This window comes from Phallusia mammillata, chromosome 6 (genome assembly GCF_965637545.1).
Source record: "Phallusia mammillata chromosome 6, kaPhaMamm4.hap1.1, whole genome shotgun sequence".
Taxonomy (NCBI): domain Eukaryota; kingdom Metazoa; phylum Chordata; class Ascidiacea; order Phlebobranchia; family Ascidiidae; genus Phallusia; species Phallusia mammillata.
Genome location: NC_137257.1, coordinates 6,037,607 through 6,056,059, shown reverse-complemented (window position 1 = coordinate 6,056,059; position 18,453 = coordinate 6,037,607). Strand labels below are relative to the sequence as shown.

Genomic DNA, 18,453 nt, shown 5'->3' with positions numbered 1-18,453 from the left:
CAAAAAGCAACTGTCAACTGGGTAAGTTTAGGTTGATCGAATTTGGGCAAATCTTTTATAACTAGCTTAATCCCTTTGTGTGATATGTTTTTTCCTTAAACACGAGTAAGATATACTTATATTACAAACACAAAGATCTTATTAATGTTTAGCTCATTGGATTTCTTAACATCCGCGTGGTGCTAAAAATGTAAACAATAAGTTTCCCGATTTTCCTTCTGTTGACAAAAATACAAGCACTGAAACTTTTCTGGTGTATTTAACATTTTTTACGTAAGCATAATTTAACAATATGTTCCACAACAGCACACAACGAAAGTTTTGGACTTTCGAAACAGAAGAAGAAATCGATAAACTGCGTGAAAATTCAAATGCTGCATATAGGCAGAAGTTCTGCGCGAGAAACAAGAATGTTTCTGTAGGTAAGTAAAGCATAAAAAATTTGTCAAAGCAGTGTAGTCGTCGAAAGATCTTTGCAAGGATAATGTATCATTAGTGAAAAATACCAGCTGTGGTTTAAGGTTTGAACTTCAAGCAGTCCCATCAGTAAAAAGTTTATAAATACATTTTAAAAGCCCTAATTTTATTAATTGTTGTGCCCAAATATGGTAAGTCTATATCCTGTCTCTCATATGAAGATGTATGGTCTGGCCCAAGTGTGTCATGTCTTGCTCATACCAGTATGGATAGTATGGCAGCTGCACACCCGAGACTATTTTTTTCAAGTTTGATTGCACACTTGAGACAATTTTTAGGTTTGCAACACCCGGTGTGTTTGTTCTCTTTAAAAAAAAATTCGCCTTCGAAATTTTCGTTTTAAATTAGTTAACCAGTGGCGCAATTGCGTTTGATGGCTATTTTGGGATTTTTTTAAATATTTGTAAATTGGTTAGCTTTTTCTTGATGAGGTGCACACTTAACTGGTTCATGCACACCTTAAAATTTCGTCGTGAACACTTGCACACCTGAAAATTCTTCGTGCACACCCGAGATCTCGGCGAAATGTGCCAGAAAATCCAATGTGGCTCATACCTAGTTCTTAATACAGTTCTTAAATTAGAGTGTGCTGTTAACATTATGTTGATGTCTAAGATGATTTAGAGCTGACCTGCATAATGGGTATGCTTACATCAGTCACATGTTCATGTCTAGTTACACAATTACCAGTAAGTTTCAAAAACACATTTTTTTTATCTTAGTCTAATTTTGACATGACATGGTGAATCTTTATGAAGCTTATTATTCCTTCCAAACTGCCTAAATTTGTTTTACTAATGTATTTCACAGATGATGACAATTTCTTTATTACCACAAACGAACACCGCATATTCGTTCGGCATTATGAGGAAGAACTTAAGGAGTTTTGTTGGAAATTTAAGCCTCCAATGCCCCTCAGTGCAATTGGGACTGCATGGGCTTACATGAGAAGGCTTTACTTGCGAAGATCTGTGATGCACTATCACCCTAAACTGATGTACTTGGTCTGTATTTGGCTTGCTTGTAAGGTAAGTTAGGTGAACTGTATGTTTTGCAACACTTTATTTTGTTTTTATATACTTATAACATGATCAATGCAAATAATAATTCATGGTTTCTTCAACTTAATTTTGGTTGCAGTTAAACTTCTTTATAATCACTAGACATGAAGTAATTCTTTGTCTAGTACTTTTGAATACATGTTTTGCTGCCGACGTGTTTTTTTTTCAGACACAACTTATCAGAGTTAAACCAAACAAAAAGTTGGCAAATTTTAACGAACTATGACAAATAAAAGTGTTGCACTTGTTTTGCTTTCAACTTGCAACATTTTATTTCATTTTTGTGACTATGAATATCATTTATTTAAACATCATTCAAATTTCTAAATCTATCAAACAACAAAAATGTGAATACACACAAATACGAGTATTCAACAATACAAATATTTGACTCTGTGAGGATTAACTACATTGTTGTTCGTTTTCAGACTGAGGAGTTTAATATATCAATGGAACAATATGCACAAAGTATTTCAGATGATAATGAGGTGATTAAAGATGCAATACTAACAATTGAACTAGTGCTAATTCAGGTAATTTTATGTTTTCATTGGTACAAAAGTTTACCATTAGTGTAATACCATTTCGAGTCCCGGAAAGACTCCTGTCGTGGGTTCGAAAATTACCATAATTTTCCATGTATGATGCGCCCCCGTGCATAATACGCACCCTAAAAATGGCATGTCGATGCTGGAAAAAAGCCTGTACCCATGTATAATACGCACCCAAACTTTGACTCTTACTTAAGTCCGTAAACGTAAAATTATTTCAGAAAAAAGAGCATCTTTGGGAACAACCGGATGTTATTTTGCCGGTCAGTATGACTACGCATGCGCTAGCAAACTCGATAGCGAAGAAATGTTTCGGATTTGTGTAGAGTACATTGTGACAGCAAACGGGCAGTTGATCGAGCAAGCGTCTGATACGAGAGCATTGTGTTCGTATGGAGCGTGTTTGAAGTGCAGCTATCTAGATGAAACTGCTAATTAAACTGTGAATTGAAACTAATAGGTAGAGAACTGAACTCTCGCTCTTTATATAGCTGACGTGTCTTGCGCATCGGATCCAAATTTCCGCCGCCGAGTTTGAATATCTAGCGCCATATAGGTGTCGATTTTTAAACTAGTACTGTAAAGGCGGCCTCCACATGATATCCGGTCTGCGATGGAGATTAAAAAACAAACAATATTTGACAATAACACACCATCAAGGATTGCACCATCGCATCAAACGATGTGTCGTCAATTATGAATTTTACTGACTAAGTGTGTTGGGCAGGATGGCTGAATGTGATGCGCGATTGACAACAAACAAGAAGAAAGGTGTAATTTCAAGTTTTATTTCGAGGAAGATTTTCTTCAAAAATTTTTGTACCCACGCATAATGCGCACCCCAGATTTTAGGACAATAAATTGATTAAATTTTGCGCATTATACACGGAAAATTACGGTATAGGCTTGCATTAAATTTGCTGCTTGGTGCTTTACAAAAATCCTGCCAGCTGTTGCAAAGTAGTCAGTAAAGTTCAAACAAAGTTTGGAACAGTTATTGAACACATGCTTTTACATATAAAAAGTGTCAATCAATCTATTTTATTAGATCATACATTTAAAAAAATAATAATAACCTGCTCGACCAACCAGAATACTTACAACTTTGACCTATTTCCAAGCACAGTTTTGACTTTTGTTACCATGTACATTTATGTAATTGATTTGCTACTTATAAATAAATAGTTGGTTTTATATTTTAATCATCTAGTTTTGATTTTTTTGCAGGAACTTAATTTCCATCTTACTGTTCACAATCCTTTCCGTCCTTTGGAGGGTTTTTTCATTGACCTCAAAACAAGGTTTCCTCCTTTTTCAAACCCAGACCAACTGAGAGAACATGTAAATACAAGTTATATTTTACTTTTACAAATGTGGTACCTTACTACTTGGTATGATTACTGATGAGCCAAACTGCTAAAAATGTCAAACTGAAACTGTAGTTAGCTAAATCAGCAAGAATGTTTAGCAAATCCAGATCAAAGAAACATTACCAACGGTGACGTTTGGTGGAAGAGTTTCGGCAACTAAACCTTTAGTGAATAACAAGTTATAATCTTTATTTTTAGTAACATACATATCAAGGAATGCTTTACAGCCTAGCTTCCTGGTGTCTTATCAGTACTATACATAAAACTTGTTTGACAATTTGCTACAACAAGCATTTAATTAATTACTTTGAAAAAATGTTGGCGATTTGTAGTTATGTTTAAAACTCATGTTGTTGTTGTGGTTGTTTGCAGGCCAAGGATTTTCTCATCCGCTCATTAAGCACTGACGTTACTTTGCTTTTTACACCTTCTCAATTATCTCTGGCTGCACTGTTGTCTGCAGCTTCAAAATGCAGCAAAAATATTGACAGGTTAAAACTATTTGTCTTGTTATTCTTTTGCTTTATGTTATAACCACTATCAGGTTGATAAATATCTGAACAGTAAAGCATGTCGATTTTTTAACTGTTATGGGAGGTATATTCCTCATTAGACATAACAGATTTGTGTGTAGTGTAACAATAAAAAATTATGCCTAGGCATAGTTACAATTGGCAATGAATTGCTGGAGCTAAATATTTATAGGCTAGCAAGCATTAGATCTCAACATTGATGTGTAACAGTGCTCAACTGCTCAATATCAAGTTTGGTGCACTCAAATAATAAACGAATACATGATTATTCACTTCTAATGTTTTTTCTTTAATTACTTTGTCTGTGAAAAGATTCAAATAAATTTAGTACACATGAATGATAAAAATAAATGCACTATTTGGTTTTGCTCCATGAGTTTTTACTCTTTTAGTCAACATTTGATACTTAAAGATTGAAAAATATTTTTGTGTGGTATTCAGTGATAAAATGTGTTACAGGTATGTGACAGATACCCTTTTGAAAGGACAACCTCAAAAAGTTTTACGGGAAACAATTCAAAGAATCAAGAAAATTCGCACTATACTCAAAAGTGCAAACACTGAAAAACCATCGCAAGAAGAAATTAGACGAATTGAATTAAAACTTGAAAGATGCTATGACAAGGTAAATCTGTCCTAATTAGTCTTTCTTTACACTGGGGCTAATATGGTCTAATTAGTACAAAAAAGTAGTCATATTCTGCAAAACAGTGTCAATATCATTGTTTACTATTGTTTTAATTTTTTTTTGTAGAACGTTTAACACAAAAACTTAAAATAAAAATCAATACCAGTGCAGTGAAATTTGAAAATATTTAATTATGTTTGCATTTGACAACCTTTGGACACATATTAAATTGAACTCGGAAAAACATATTCTCTTTCCAATTATTTTGCATTTTTTCATTACAAGTTAATTTGCAACCATTACAATTTTCTGTTTTTCATGTAGCCTAAAAATCACCCTCTTTCAGACCAATTATATTTTGTTCAAGACCTATATATTATAGGGTCAAAAGCCAGGGAAAGAGTAGCAGTCTAAAAGCACTTAAATATATACATTTTCAATTTTATTGCAGTCCAAAGATCCTACAAGTCAAGAGTACACAAAAATACAAAACATGCTTGAAGCAGAAAAACATGAACGGCATGCAAAGAAAAGAAAACTGGAAATTGAAAAGCGTCAAAAAATTGAAAGTGACCTTTTGAGATTCTAACAAATTATTTTTGTGTTCTTTTTTTCTCAACAATAAAACTGCATTTACCATGTATGCTTTTCTTTGTGTTGTTGATTTAATAGATCATATCAGGCATTGTGCTATTTTGACAATACCAATAACATTTTCTGTTGTATACCTAGCAAATGTTTTTAAAAGTTGCAGCAACTTAGGCATTTATATTCAACATTACAGCAATGTTTGTTTTGTTGAGCTTATGCAACTTTCTAGAAAATGATTAACCACCAAATCAAACTTGTGATAAAATGTCATGTTTCTTTAAAACCGCATAACCCTGATGTTCTCGAAATGCATGTGCTTGTTTATGAAGTAATGATTCATTTCGGAAACCAGTCAGCCAGTACCTTCAATGAAGTAGCAATCTCTTGTCTTCAGGTATGTATGTACGGATGCTTATAAGTTTTTGATATAAAACTGGGCTGCAATATGCTATCTTTAATTAGAAACAGCAAATGTGATGAAAGAATACTGATATTATTCAAGTATAATGTACACTGTTGCTGACAAAAGAATACTTTTCTTTGCTTTTACATCAGGAAATATTTGAAAACAGTTGGCTGTATTTAAAGAATGAAGTGTTGTTGCAAATCCAAGAAATGTCTCATTGCATTTGGAATAATTGGAGCAATTCTTCTTGCATTGGGCATTGTTCTGGTCTGCATTTTTGACATGCTGTATAACATGATTATAAAAAATGTAAGTACTTGGGTTGAAGTTATACAAGGAAGGTCTTAAACAGACACGTGCTGCATTTTTTTTACTGTGGAGCCATTAATATAAAAGAACATTTAGGCTTTATCCCTAAACAGTTCAAACAAACATGTGTATGTTTGTCAGTCAGTGTTTCATGTCTTTGACAAACCTGCAAAACCCTACTTTAATTGTACACCATGCTTGAAATATGTAAATTACTGTGTATTGAAAAAAAATAGCATTTTAAAATTTTGTATAAAAGCAAAAGCCTAAAAAATGGGTAGTATGTCTCCATTGCACCCATGTTAACAAATAAAGAACACTGTTGTATTTAAGCATACAATGTAGGATGTATGTTTGGCTTGTCAATATTATGATGGTTTGTTACAATGTTTGATTACAACATCTGACCTGAGTTAATTTTTAGTGATTACAGTAAACATCAAAATACTTCATAGGATTGTTAAATGAATAATATATAGTGTTGAAATGTTTAAAGGCTTTGCCGGTGTATTATTCAAGTATTGCACATTTATATTAGTTTTGTGCAACAGCTTTTACCAAGGTCAGTGTTTCCCAAAATATGTGCCTTTTATCGATAGTTTAATAAATTAGTTTAATAAAAAAAACACCTTATATATACTAAACTCTTTGGACTATATCAGCTCATACAATGACAGTAGTTTCACAACTTTAACTCAATACAGATAAAATCGGTTAATCAGGATTGCTATTCGCCAAGCATTTTGTACTGATCAACCAACTTGTTAGCAGTTATATCTGTATGACAGAAATGTCAAATAGCACCAATTAAAGATATTTCTGTGATGCATATTCTGTTTTACCTATCCAGCTTTATTCCTGTGCCCCCAACCAGCCTTTTTTCAGTGCCCCCTTTATTTTTGCAATGGCCTCCAGGGGGACATTGGTACCCACAGTTATCTAGGTCAGGGCTTCTTAAACTTTCTTGCTCTGTGACCCCATTTGAGAAAAGAAATTTCTACGTGACCCCATGATAGGTATAGCCCATACACATGACTGATGTTTGTACAATAAATTTACACACATATATTTCTTTTGACAATGACATAATAACGCATTATACTACACTTTGAGAAGCCCAAGGTCATATGTCACAAAACTGTAGGGACTTTTTTTCACCATTTTTTATTGGACTAAAGTCATGTAATTGCAACTAAAAAATAAATTATGGTATTACAGCAAACACAGGTGGTCCCAGGAACCATTATGTACAAGTTAAACTGGGCCGAGGTTGAAACACCAGTTTTCAGAAAATTCTTTTTGTTTAATGTAACCAACAAAGAAGAATTTTTGGCACAAACACCAGGCAACTATGTAAAACCAATTTTTCAAGAAATTGGCCCATATGTGTACAGGTAAACATGCGTATTTGGAGAAGTTTTAACCACTGATTAGTTATTATCACTGTGATTTGGCTTAGCATTTCTTACATCATTCAATGGTACACATGAAACTTATGCTTGGAGGATTTTTGCTCCACTGATTACTTATTATCACAATGATTGGGTTTGGCATTCTAGAAATCAATTAATGAATGATATTCAATTTATTTACTGCTAAAAAAGTTGATACTTTTCTTGCACATTTTTCTTGTCTAAATTAAACATGTTAAGAGTATTCCTTGGCATGTTTGAAGCTTATTTGGTCTTGTCAAATAAGACTAGAAGTAGAACTAAACTTGGCTAATTTCTTTTTTAATTTATTAACTCATCTACCAAAGTATAAAAATCACGTGTTACACCAGTGGTTCCCAACCTTTTTGACCTTGCGGCACCCTATCAAAGAGATATATAGTTTGCGGCACCCTGGCAAAACTGAATCAATTTTACGAGGCTTCTGTTCTTCACATAACTGTATGAAACCACACAGAATAAGGTGTACAGTATAGCGCAGGTAAATAAATGTATTTATTCAAAAGTCAGTGTGAAATTTAGGCTTGGCTTCTTGCACAAAGTCCCTTAATATGTGAAGGCACATTCCATAAAGCCACCCGCATTTCTTCCTCGACTATAAGCAATCAGTCTCATTTCCAATTTTTATGCACGTCGAGAGGCATCTGCTTGTGCATAAGCTTAAATTTTCCATCGTTACGCTTACATTTTCTAATCGTTATGCTATTCAAACTTTTTTATGGAAAGAAATGCAATGAGTCGGAATCTCTTTCACTCTGCTTTTTACTGGGCGAGAAAACTAAAGCTTACCATGAAGTATAACTTACCGCCAGCAACTTCCCCACAAAGCAAATCTCCAGAATGGAGCTGGAAAAACTGCGAGACGCGAAACTTAATACACACTGAAACTCGGTTAGAGATAAATATCACACTTAAGGGGTGAAAGTTAAAATAAAGAATGGCTCTATTGCAAGTATTGCAATATCAATATCTCGCGGCACCCCAGGTGGGAACCACGGTGTTATACTATTACACTTTTTGCTTTTTATGATAGTAAACACTTAGTTTAACCATAGCCAATTTTCGTTTTAGAGAATACCTGAAAAAGGACAATATAGAATACCAGGATTACAACAGCAGTGTTTTACAGAAGGTGTTTTATCGTCAAACTGCTACCTTTTTCTTTGTCCCTGAGCTTTCTAATGGGACTGAAGATGATATTGTTACATCACTAAACATCATTGTAACGGTGGGCATATACCTCTAGTATATTTTTGGCTGTGCAGATTTTCAAGATAGGTTTTTCGGTTTATCACAGTATGGAGGCACATTCATGGTGTTATACTGAATCAGCTGATCACTAAGCATTTTCATATGGCTTTTCAGCCTATACCTTGCCATATGGGTGTGCTTGGTGACCGACTGATTCGGTACAACATCTTAAATGAGCCTGGCATAATAGGATTTATATATAAGCGTGCCATGATAGCTGGTCTGCATAGACACTTGATGGCCGATCTCGGTTATAAATGTATGTTTATTTTAAAAGGTTTTTCTGTTGTTTTATAAAACTTACTCTTTTGAACTACTTGCCAACGGGTTAGTGAAATAAAACTAAACAATAATATTTTATTTGTTTGTGAGTTTAATCAATTCACTCCCTACAGCTCATTCCTGCTGTGATGGAACATGTTATTCCACCTGGTCTTTTAAACACAGCATATGCCGTTTTTAACAAGTTGGTAAGGGACACAAACTCGGAACTCCTTTTCACTATGACTGTTGGAGAATATTTGTTTGGATTCCAGGATCCACTTTTTACTGCAATCCTTGACAAGCTGTTTCCTGAAGCAGAATCAGATATTTTTGGAGTTTTTATGCTCGTAAGTGAAATTTAAGATGGTTTATTGCAAGGTGATCCCAAAGTTGGAAAAAAGTGCACACTGTTCAGACCTATAAGGTCTCCTCAGTGCAGCTGGTGACAAAAGATAGGCCATATTGGCTAGTGTAGCCATCCAACAGCACTCCAGTTTGCTGGGAGTAACAGGCTAGGAAGCCATACCTTACCTATTCTGTTTGAAACAGTGTGTACTATCTGCAGCTTGTTATTTATGTTCTTGATGCTTTTATAGTGTGTGATTTTTCATGCTATGTTATTTTATGATTTAGTGCTACTTATGTTCATATTGTTCATTATTTCTTTACAATTTATCACTTCATAGAATATGGCACCAGCTTATTTACCATCTGTAAGTATATTTGTGTTGCCATACAGACTAACATGTCCATTGGTTGGAGAGATTATCAGGTTTATACTGGAAAGGGAGATTACAAACTTACAAATGAAATTGTCCAGTTTCAAAATATGAGGTTTGTTGTTAGAAAATCATTTCAAATATTTATAGGTTTGTGTACCAAATCTTATTGTGTTGGTTTTTGCAGTGTTCTTCCATATTGGTTCGGTGAAACATGCAATCAAATTAATGGAACAGGTTTATATTTTTCGGAAAATTTATGTTGGTTTAATCTTCTATCTTATAATGAATAGTGCTCAACTTTACAATAGATAATGCACATACAAATGAAATATTTATTCTAATAAAATTACCACTAATTTTGCTGAGTAAAAAAGTGTTTAATTCTTCACAGAAATTATTTTATTGTTCTCACACATTTTTTTTGTTACTTGCATGGGTATCTAAAGTATTATTTCATAATAAGTGTTACAAAAACTATTCATTGCCAGATGGAACAATGACTGCCCCTTTTATGAACAAAGAAGATCGGGTGTATTTCTATGTTGATGAAATGTGCAGGTATAAAAAATTAAAAATGTTTTTACTATGCACTCAGGCAAGTGATTTCCCACCTTTTTTGCTTTGCGACCCCCTTTAGAGGTTTACTAACACAACACAACTCCTTTAAAAACACATAGAAGAAGTTTTACTATGATAGTGTGTTCATCATACATTTACTATCAAATATCAATGTAATAGTTCGACTTTTAGCTATACAGAAACCTCTAAACATTGTGGTTGTGCTTTGCAAATGCTGTTGAAATCAAACTGTTGTGTGAGTTACTATGTTAAAAAGACGTCACACGAAAAGTTTGAATAAAAATCTTTTGAAGTGTGGTTGCTTTTTTGTGACCCCCTTAAAAATACCTTGCAAACCTTTTTGAGGGTCTGGCCTGTAGGTTGAGAAACACTGACTTACACTATTATGAATATCATTTTTGTAGGTCGATTTACGCCACATATCAATCTGAACAAGAAGTTCATAAAATAAAAGGGTGGAGATACAATGTTCCACCTGATGTGTTTATGTCTCCTGTAAACAATGAAGAAAATACTTGTTTTTGTGTGGATTTAAATCATGTTACATGTCAGCATGATGGGGGAAATTTAGTAAGCAGTTGCCTATTTGGTAAGATATGTGTGTTTAAACTTAAAATGTAATACAAATGCTTGTCTTGTTTATTTAATGCCTTAATTCAGGGGTGCACAACCCACCACATGCTGAGCGAATAAGGCCATTGATTAAAGGTTGTGTGTCCCACAGAGACGCTTGAATTGCAAATCTACTAGCAAATGAGTCAAACTATTATATAGTTTTGAGCAGATTAATGTGCCTGGTGCTATTTTCCTGCGACCTGGCAATATGTGGCTAGAATCAAATACTAATTATACTCTTGGTTTGCAACAAAGTAAAATCACCTTGTGTGAAATAAAAGTGTAGCCCGCGCTCTAATCTTGGCAATTGTATTTAACCCCCAGTAACGAAGGTTGCACACCCGTGCCTTGATTATGAAAAACTACTTTTCATTTTTAAGTAATTTAACATTTTATTACGTATGTAAATACTATGTATTAAAGTATTTATTTCTATTTAGGTGCCCCTCTTTTTGTAACATTTCCTCATTTTCTATATGCGAGTGATTATTATGCTGACAAAATTGTTGGAATGCATCCTGATGAAGAAAAGCATCAAATGTATATTATTTATGAGCCGGTAAAATTAATGCATACATGTTTAATTTATTTAAGCAGCTCATACAATTTTTGTGGAAACTGCCTTCCACAGAGAATAAAACCTGATGTTTTTTAGACCACTGGAGTTGTGATTGACACAGAAAGTCGAATCCAGCTAAATTTGTTTATGCAACCCAACAGTCGTGCACCGTGTGTATTGCTTATTGTCCTAAAAAAGGTACAAATCCTTTACTGGATCTGTTTTGTTTAACAGAGTTTTAAATCAGATTCAGGAGGAGTTTGCATTTCCTATGTTGTGGCTAAATGAGGTGGCAACTTTGCAAGAGAGTGATGCCTCATGGTTTTATTTGTAAGTTCATATAAATGTAACAGTATAATGTTGAACAATGAAGTATAACCCATGTTTTTGTTCCACTATAGGCTTTTGTATCGTCTTGATGAATTGGTTTTACTTGTGGAAATTGTGGCCATTGTAGTTGGTTCAGCATTTCTTGGATGGGCGATTGGCTTTCCCTTGTATTCTAAACAGAGGCGGAAGGTAAATTAGCAAGTATTTGTGCTTTGTCCAATAGATATATCTTTTTTTAATGTTGTTTGTTAGACAAAGAAGTCTTCAGGTTCATTATGTAGGGTATTTTGTTTTTGCAGAGTCAAACATCGAACCAATATGCATCAGATTATGCCATGTCACCTGAAAAAAGTATTTCCACTTTCAATTTTTTTTTACTTTGTTAACTAGTTTATTACAAAAAGGTTGGGTGTGGAATTGTAACACAAATATATTTTAACACAGCAGGACCTAAAAACTTGCTTTAAGCCCAAAAACATATGAATGTGTTTGTATGTTGCAGAAAATAGAAAGCCGGTGGCTGTACGAACAATTTCCACAACACAGTTGGTGGAAGATTAGTGGTTATCAATCTCGCAAAAAAAAACAATTTTCAATTATTCATCAATGCAAATTTTAAATACAATCTTTATCACTGTGTCCATTGACCTAAAGCATCAACTATTTTTGTATTTTTGAAATGTTTTACTACCAAGCTTGAATAATGTTTTTATTTGGAGAATACAAGCAATTTAACTGCTATAAAACAACCAGTGAACAGAAATAGCTGTGTAACTGGACTCTTCTGTCATTTATGATTATTATACATATTGTTTTTGTCCGTATTTTTTTTCTTTTTTCTGTCTAACGCTAGCTTGTGAGACGCGTTTGGTCAAGAAAGAGTGCTCCAAATTTATTCAAATTTACAGAGATGTTAGTTAATTATCCAAATTTGATCCTCCTGAAGTTTGACCCCAATTGACCCAGCGGTTCACCCACGGTAGAGCTACTAACAGAGGAATTAGTATAGCCCCTGGTTGAAATTTGTTCGATAGGTGGCGCAACGGAGCATAGACATTTATGGTGCCATAAACAAATTGCTGAGTCAGCACCATAAACGCCTATGCTCCGTTGCGCCACCTATTTCAACCAGGGGCTATACTAATTCCTCTGTTAGTAGTTCTACCTTCACCCACAGGCCCCCAAAACGTAAAATTTGTGAAACGGATGTACTGACTAAAGTACAGCATCGTGGAGTTTCATGCTTTGTTGTTTGGTGTAATGTAAAGTTTTTTAAAGAATTTTGTATCTTTTTTTTGATTCACACATTTTTTACCCTTTAAACCCCGAAATAAACGGTTTTAGTTTTAAGGCAGAAATACATGCCCTATGGTGTAGAAATATTTGAAAAAGTTAACAATTGTTTAAGCAGGATATTCGTTTAGTATTTACATTTTTGTCGGTTACCTTTACAACCCATAATATGTGTACGCTATCAGTCAGATATAAGTCCCAAGGGAGGAATTCACTGGTTTACGATTAAGGCGGCAGAGCGGGAGTGCTCAGCTTGACGTCTGGACAGACGAGACAGTCATTTACGAGACAGTCATTTCGGTGATTAGTAGTCAGCTGTTTTTTGTGCAACAATGCTGTGTCGTTTTATTGACTTATCACGCGCATTTTCAGTTTTGGCGCAGGTTTTACACCTAAGACGTAATTCGAACTCGATAAATGCACTTCGGTTTCGTTTATGTCAGGCAAAACATCGTTGATCAACATAAATATGAAATTTAATAAACTTAACTTTTTCGAACGCCGCGATAAATGGTCTTTAAATTCTCGTTGTCAGCTTGGCCGTCTCATAACCATGGGTCACTAAAGGTCAACTTGTAGGCATTACAACACCGTTACGATTTTTTCGTCATAACGTATCTTCTTTATTTTTGACAAATCAATTCAAGAATCAGTACTTAAGTCATGTATAAATTAGGCGGAACGGTATTGTTGAACACTAAGGACTGCATGCTATTAAAAACAGTGTCAAAAGGTCATTAAACGATCGTTTTTGCGCAACAAAGTTAAGTGAAAAACAAGTTGTTATGTAGCAAACGCCTTTTTTATATAGTGTCTAATACAACAGTTAAGGCTTTCTAGAAAAATTTGTGTTCAAAAACTGAACTTAAACGACAATATCAAGGTCAAAGCAAGAGATTAAATTGAATGTATTTTCCTCATTCTTTTTTCACCGATTTTTTTTAATTATATGACAATAATGATGCTAAAAGAATATGGAAAAGAACTTTTAAAGTTAAGTTTATGCTTTGTGAAAAATTTGTCTTTAAGAATATAAAAATAACCGCCACATAGGTTTACCGTAAATCCGCATAAACACGCGTGTGGGGACCCATTCGTTTTTGCTTGCAAAAACAATCATGTATGTAGATAAAATTGTGTATAGTGTAGTAAATTGGTAAATATTGTATAGAATATATAAAATGGAAGTGTATCAGAAAGCCACTTTTCTAGTTATCAACTATTGTGTCATTTATTCTTTGTAGCTTAATTGACATAGAAAATGCAGCAATTTTTTACTAGTTGTACCTAACTTGTATGTAATACTTTTTTATTGCAAGAGTAGTGCAAATTTACAGAAGTCAATTCATTACAGCAATAGCATTTGACACTACTACAGTTGACTAGAAAACATAAAACTGGAAACTGTGTATTTATACAATACAATATATAGTAACAGTACAAAAATACATTGAAGACCAATAAAAAATATGCATATACTCAAAATTTCAAAACTTAAAGGTGAAATATTGCAACTTTTTAAAACACTGAACAAATTATTTTTAAAATTCTACAGCAATACACAACACACAAAGAATAATATGATATTGTACAAAGAAAAGTGGGCAACAATCGGGCATACTTGAGTCAAAATCACTAATAGCAAAGTCTAAGATGAGTGTAGAAATACCACATTAAGTTGCATATGAATGCTTGGTGTTCTTGCTCTGATTCAGTTCATAACACTTTTACACTCAGCAACTTGAGGCAAATAAACAATGGTTAGAGTGATGTCTAACAACAATCATACTTACAAAAGTTTCACTTTTAAAGCATACATTTTTACTATGATAATGCAATTGCCAAGTTTGCATCAAATTACTCATATCTGCTGGTCTGTTTCGGCAGCTGTTTTACAAGGGTTGCCATTGAAGTAAACAACCATAGAGGTAGCTTGAAGCACTCTGGGATACATTCAGCAAGTCCTGTGGAACCACCACTTCCCACTATACTTTTAATGCTTCTCATACTGACTGGTGAACGACCTGTAAAGAATATGCTTTTTGTGCTAATAAAATCAAGGTGAATTCACATATTAAACATGTTTTCATATTGGCAGATTTAAAAATTACCTTGTTTTTGATATGCTTTTAATTCAGCATGTAAGCATTTTATCAACTAACATGCTGAATTAAAAACATACTGAAACACAAACAAGAAAATAACCTCTTGGTCTGAAAATATTAGCAAGTATAACACAACACTTTTATTGTTACAGAAACTTTCTTACTGTAAAATATTATGTTTCATTTTGGGGAGAAATATTTTCAATCTTACCATCAACATCCTTGAAGTTAAAATCTGCTGCAACATCACTGGACAACAATATTTTTCCAGTTTTCTTCATGAGGTCAGGATCTTCAACACAACAATAGTTGTTACCGCAGTTATTTATGCGACTTAGTTGTTCAAACAATAAATATGACTCAGAGAGTTTCAGAATTCACTTAAACACTTAATTCACTTTAATGCATAATTCACCTAAACACATAATTTACATAACACTTAACAGCATAATTCTGATAAATCATAATTCACTTAAACTCATGATTCAGACAAATGAATAATTCACTTTAACGCATAATTTTCACTTCAATGCATAATTCACTCACGGGTAGTTTTGATGAGCAAAGTCTAGTTTTTGAAAATTTGACCAGACAACACTGTCAAAGTGTTGAATAATTGACAGAAACAATAGAAATCTTACTTAATAGGACAAATTGGTTAAAACACATCAGACTTACCAACAAGTAAATGTGAGATGCATCTGCCAGTAAACTGTGATGACTCGCTATGTTCATAAATCCAAGCAAACTACAAATAAATTTCAAAAATATCTTTTTGTGAGGTGTTGTGAGGCACAAAAAAGTTTTACTTTTTAACTTAGGCAGTGTGTGTTGCTAAAATGGTCCCAGTAAAATGGATAAGCATATTGTCGCATACTAGTTTGCAACTATACACACAAGTGCGACGTGCGTAACTTTTCCAAGGTCAGCGTTTAGAGATAAACAAAAATAGTGTTTCCAGTTCAGTCAGCGTTTAGAGATAATCAAAAATAGTTTTTTCCACTGTATTCATAGAATGCAGACTGCGTCCAAAACATGTTGCAATCCCACACAAACGCATTGTTATGACATACACTTATGACGTCATATAGCCCAACCTTAGGTTTACTGGTTGTGACACATATTTACCAGCCATAATTTTTTTGTTCAAAATTTTACAGATTTTATGCCAAATAGATTTTCTGCATGGGACCAAGAATAGATGAGGAAAAACACAGAACTTGAAGTAATTTGTGTCTTTCTTAGGAAATGAACCTATAATAACTTAGTAACTTGATAACTAAACTGTTTTTGATCTTGCAATGAAGGCATCTTTTGCTTCTTGCACCATTTCAGTTCGAACTAAACCAGGCCAAAATGAAATACAGGCAACATCATATTTCTTGAGATCTTGTGCACAGTCCCAAGCCATCCTATCAAGCTGTTACAAATAAAAAAGCAGTTTTATGATGAAGACAGTAAGCAGACAACCATTTCTTGTGTTAGAGTTAGACCAACAAGTCGGTAAGTATTGTAAAATTTTTGCTGCATTTTTTAGTAAAACTTTATTGAATCAAATAACTACAGAAACTCTGAGGGTAAAAAAAGCATTATGGCAAAAAAAAACAGTTTGATTTTTAATCTGTTGATAACATTTGGTGCTCATTTTGAGTCAACTGAGCTATAAGAACTCACTTATTAAAAACTCTGAACTTGTTCTCCACAGGTACATTTAAATACATTAAAGTCAAGTTTCATATAGCAGCACTCCATAAGTTTAAGATGTGCTTTGTGCATTTCTATTGTTCTTGGTCTTACCCCAACTTTACAAACACTCAAAACAGGAGTTTGCACTGAAACTCCTGCAATGGAGCTGATGTTCACAATTAGACCTCTTCTTTGCTTCACCATTAAACGAGATGCATGTACAGCACACAGGTAATTGTTTCTGGAAAGCATCATTAAAATTTCCAAAATAAACATTTAAGCCAAATGGTGAAAATTTCTTTTTGCCTTTGTTGGACCTCGAAGGTTTTTAATTTGATTGATTTGATATTAAGTTGATTTGTTTCGTTACAGAACTACACAGCTTTAAAAGTTAGTGGAACAATTAGTACAAGCAGCGATAAAAACAGAAGTGATTGCAAATTTAGATATCTATTGCAGGTAGGACAATGGTTTGGAATACAAGTATATGCAATGCTTATTGAATTACAGGAAAAAAAAACAGACACAGCAGGAAGGATAATCTGAACAAACCTTAGTCCCACACGATTCATAATGTCCCATGAATCCAATGGTTGATCCCAAAAGCATTCATCGGAGTGTTCAAATGCCCACTGAAACATTAAAAGAGTACAAAAATAAAAATTAAACAGAATCTTCAATAAGATTAGACTAAGTAAATATTACAAGACATTCTGAATTATTTTGCAATCAACTATGATCTAAAAAAAATTATTACAATTTCAAATCATCAAACTTTGGGGGAGATTTCCATCAAAACAAAGTTATTAGTCCAACTAAACTTACAGCATTAGCTGCAGTAGCATTATTCACCAACAAGTCAAGTCTTCCATTGTTTTCTCTGGCTATTAACTCAAACAATTCTTCCACTTCTCTATCATTGGCATGATCACACTGAACCGGTACAACTTTGCCAGACAGACCGTTTTCTCTTGCCTAAAAAACAAAAAGTTAATGAAGTGATGTAAAAGTTAGAAGAGTTTTTATTTTATTGCTGAGATAAAAGCACTTTTTGAAAACACTGAACAATTTAATCATAAAATTCTACAGCAATGCACAACAAAAAAATTATATGATATTGTACAGAGGAAAGTGGGCAACGATAGGGCATACTTGATTCGAAATTACTAATAACAAAGACTAAGAGGTGTGTAGAAATACCACATTTAGTTGCATATAAATGCTTGGTTAAAGTTTTTATTCTATTGCTGAGAGTCCTGAGACTAAAAGCACATTTTTAAAAGTTATGGCACTAATAAAGTCCATCCATTACTTCATAAGGATCAGGTTAATTGAGGTTTGTGTTTGACTAACGTCTTTACAAAAAGTCGTTATAATGACCTCCTCTTGGACTGAGACAAGCCTATCCAAACTTCTCCCGGTGATATAACAGGTTGCTCCATTATCAGCCAGCTGCATTGCTGTACCTTTACCAACGCCTCTTGATGCACCAGTCACCAAACACACCATATCACGTAAATTAGGCATTATACCTCGTTAAGCTTGAGTTTTAGGTTTGTAAAAACTTGCGAATAACACTTGCGGTTGCTTCGTTAACGACAAGAAGTAACGGGAAGTTATCATGAGCATTTGCAAGCAGCGTTATTTTTCACAGCTGTCGGAAATGACGCAT

The 18,453-nt window shown here is 33.8% G+C and overlaps 3 protein-coding genes across 5 annotated transcripts; 2 read left to right on the top strand and 1 right to left on the bottom strand.

Moving 5' to 3' along the window:
- Positions 1-170: 170 nt before the first annotated feature.
- On the top strand, positions 171-5,261 carry LOC145234623 (cyclin-H-like). Of its 2 annotated transcripts, none has more exons than XM_080099333.1 (7): positions 171-422; positions 1,288-1,505; positions 1,967-2,026; positions 3,317-3,430; positions 3,832-3,950; positions 4,452-4,617; positions 5,072-5,261. In XM_080099333.1, exons 1-7 carry the CDS (start codon positions 293-295, stop codon positions 5,207-5,209), a joined length of 945 nt encoding a protein of 314 aa, XP_079955459.1. In that variant the 5' UTR covers positions 171-292; the 3' UTR covers positions 5,210-5,261. The 2 variants fall into 2 exon arrangements, with proteins under 2 accessions (XP_079955459.1, XP_079955458.1); XM_080099332.1 differs by having other exon boundaries at positions 1,967-2,071.
- A 78-nt stretch (positions 5,262-5,339) lies between these two features.
- Positions 5,340-12,336, top strand: LOC145234619 (platelet glycoprotein 4-like). The gene is made up of 15 exons (XM_080099327.1): positions 5,340-5,605; positions 5,767-5,926; positions 7,145-7,320; positions 8,449-8,605; positions 9,024-9,239; positions 9,632-9,726; positions 9,799-9,848; positions 10,103-10,172; positions 10,598-10,782; positions 11,249-11,367; positions 11,464-11,537; positions 11,602-11,697; positions 11,769-11,886; positions 11,997-12,048; positions 12,200-12,336. Exons 2-15 carry the CDS (start codon positions 5,801-5,803, stop codon positions 12,256-12,258), a joined length of 1,593 nt encoding a protein of 530 aa, XP_079955453.1. The 5' UTR covers positions 5,340-5,605; positions 5,767-5,800; the 3' UTR covers positions 12,259-12,336.
- A 2,046-nt stretch (positions 12,337-14,382) lies between these two features.
- On the bottom strand, positions 14,383-18,442 carry LOC145234624 (dehydrogenase/reductase SDR family member 1-like). Of its 2 annotated transcripts, none has more exons than XM_080099336.1 (8): positions 18,162-18,442; positions 17,607-17,756; positions 17,334-17,413; positions 16,893-17,022; positions 16,381-16,515; positions 15,774-15,843; positions 15,307-15,387; positions 14,383-15,014 (listed from the first exon to the last, which is right to left on the bottom strand). In XM_080099336.1, the coding sequence occupies exons 1-8, from the start codon at positions 18,306-18,308 to the stop codon at positions 14,848-14,850; spliced, it is 960 nt and encodes a 319-aa protein (XP_079955462.1). In that variant the 5' UTR covers positions 18,309-18,442; the 3' UTR covers positions 14,383-14,847. The 2 variants fall into 2 exon arrangements, with proteins under 2 accessions (XP_079955462.1, XP_079955460.1); XM_080099334.1 differs by having other exon boundaries at positions 18,135-18,394.
- Between the last annotated feature and the right edge of the window lie 11 nt (positions 18,443-18,453).

What these genes read in the sequence shown, in the direction of transcription:
- LOC145234623 (XM_080099332.1), top strand. Translation starts at nt 293, where the DNA reads ATGTTCCACAACAGCACACAACGAAAGTTTTGGACTTTCGAAACAGAA. An exon ending in TGCAGCAAAAATATTGACAG is followed by an intron (nt 3,951 to 4,451) that starts GTTAAAACTATT and finishes AATGTGTTACAG; the next exon opens with GTATGTGACAGATACCCTTT. An exon ending in TTGAAAGATGCTATGACAAG is followed by an intron (nt 4,618 to 5,071) that starts GTAAATCTGTCC and finishes ATTTTATTGCAG; the next exon opens with TCCAAAGATCCTACAAGTCA.
- LOC145234619 (XM_080099327.1), top strand. Translation starts at nt 5,801, where the DNA reads ATGAAGTGTTGTTGCAAATCCAAGAAATGTCTCATTGCATTTGGAATA. An exon ending in CAATCAAATTAATGGAACAG is followed by an intron (nt 9,849 to 10,102) that starts GTTTATATTTTT and finishes ATTCATTGCCAG; the next exon opens with ATGGAACAATGACTGCCCCT. An exon ending in CAACCCAACAGTCGTGCACC is followed by an intron (nt 11,538 to 11,601) that starts GTGTGTATTGCT and finishes TTTGTTTAACAG; the next exon opens with AGTTTTAAATCAGATTCAGG.
- LOC145234624 (XM_080099334.1), bottom strand. Translation starts at nt 18,308, where the DNA reads ATGCCTAATTTACGTGATATGGTGTGTTTGGTGACTGGTGCATCAAGA. An exon ending in TCATTGCAAGATCAAAAACA is followed by an intron (nt 15,844 to 16,380) that starts GTTTAGTTATCA and finishes ATTTATTTGTAG; the next exon opens with TTTGCTTGGATTTATGAACA. An exon ending in CATCTCACATTTACTTGTTG is followed by an intron (nt 15,388 to 15,773) that starts GTAAGTCTGATG and finishes GTTGTGTTGAAG; the next exon opens with ATCCTGACCTCATGAAGAAA.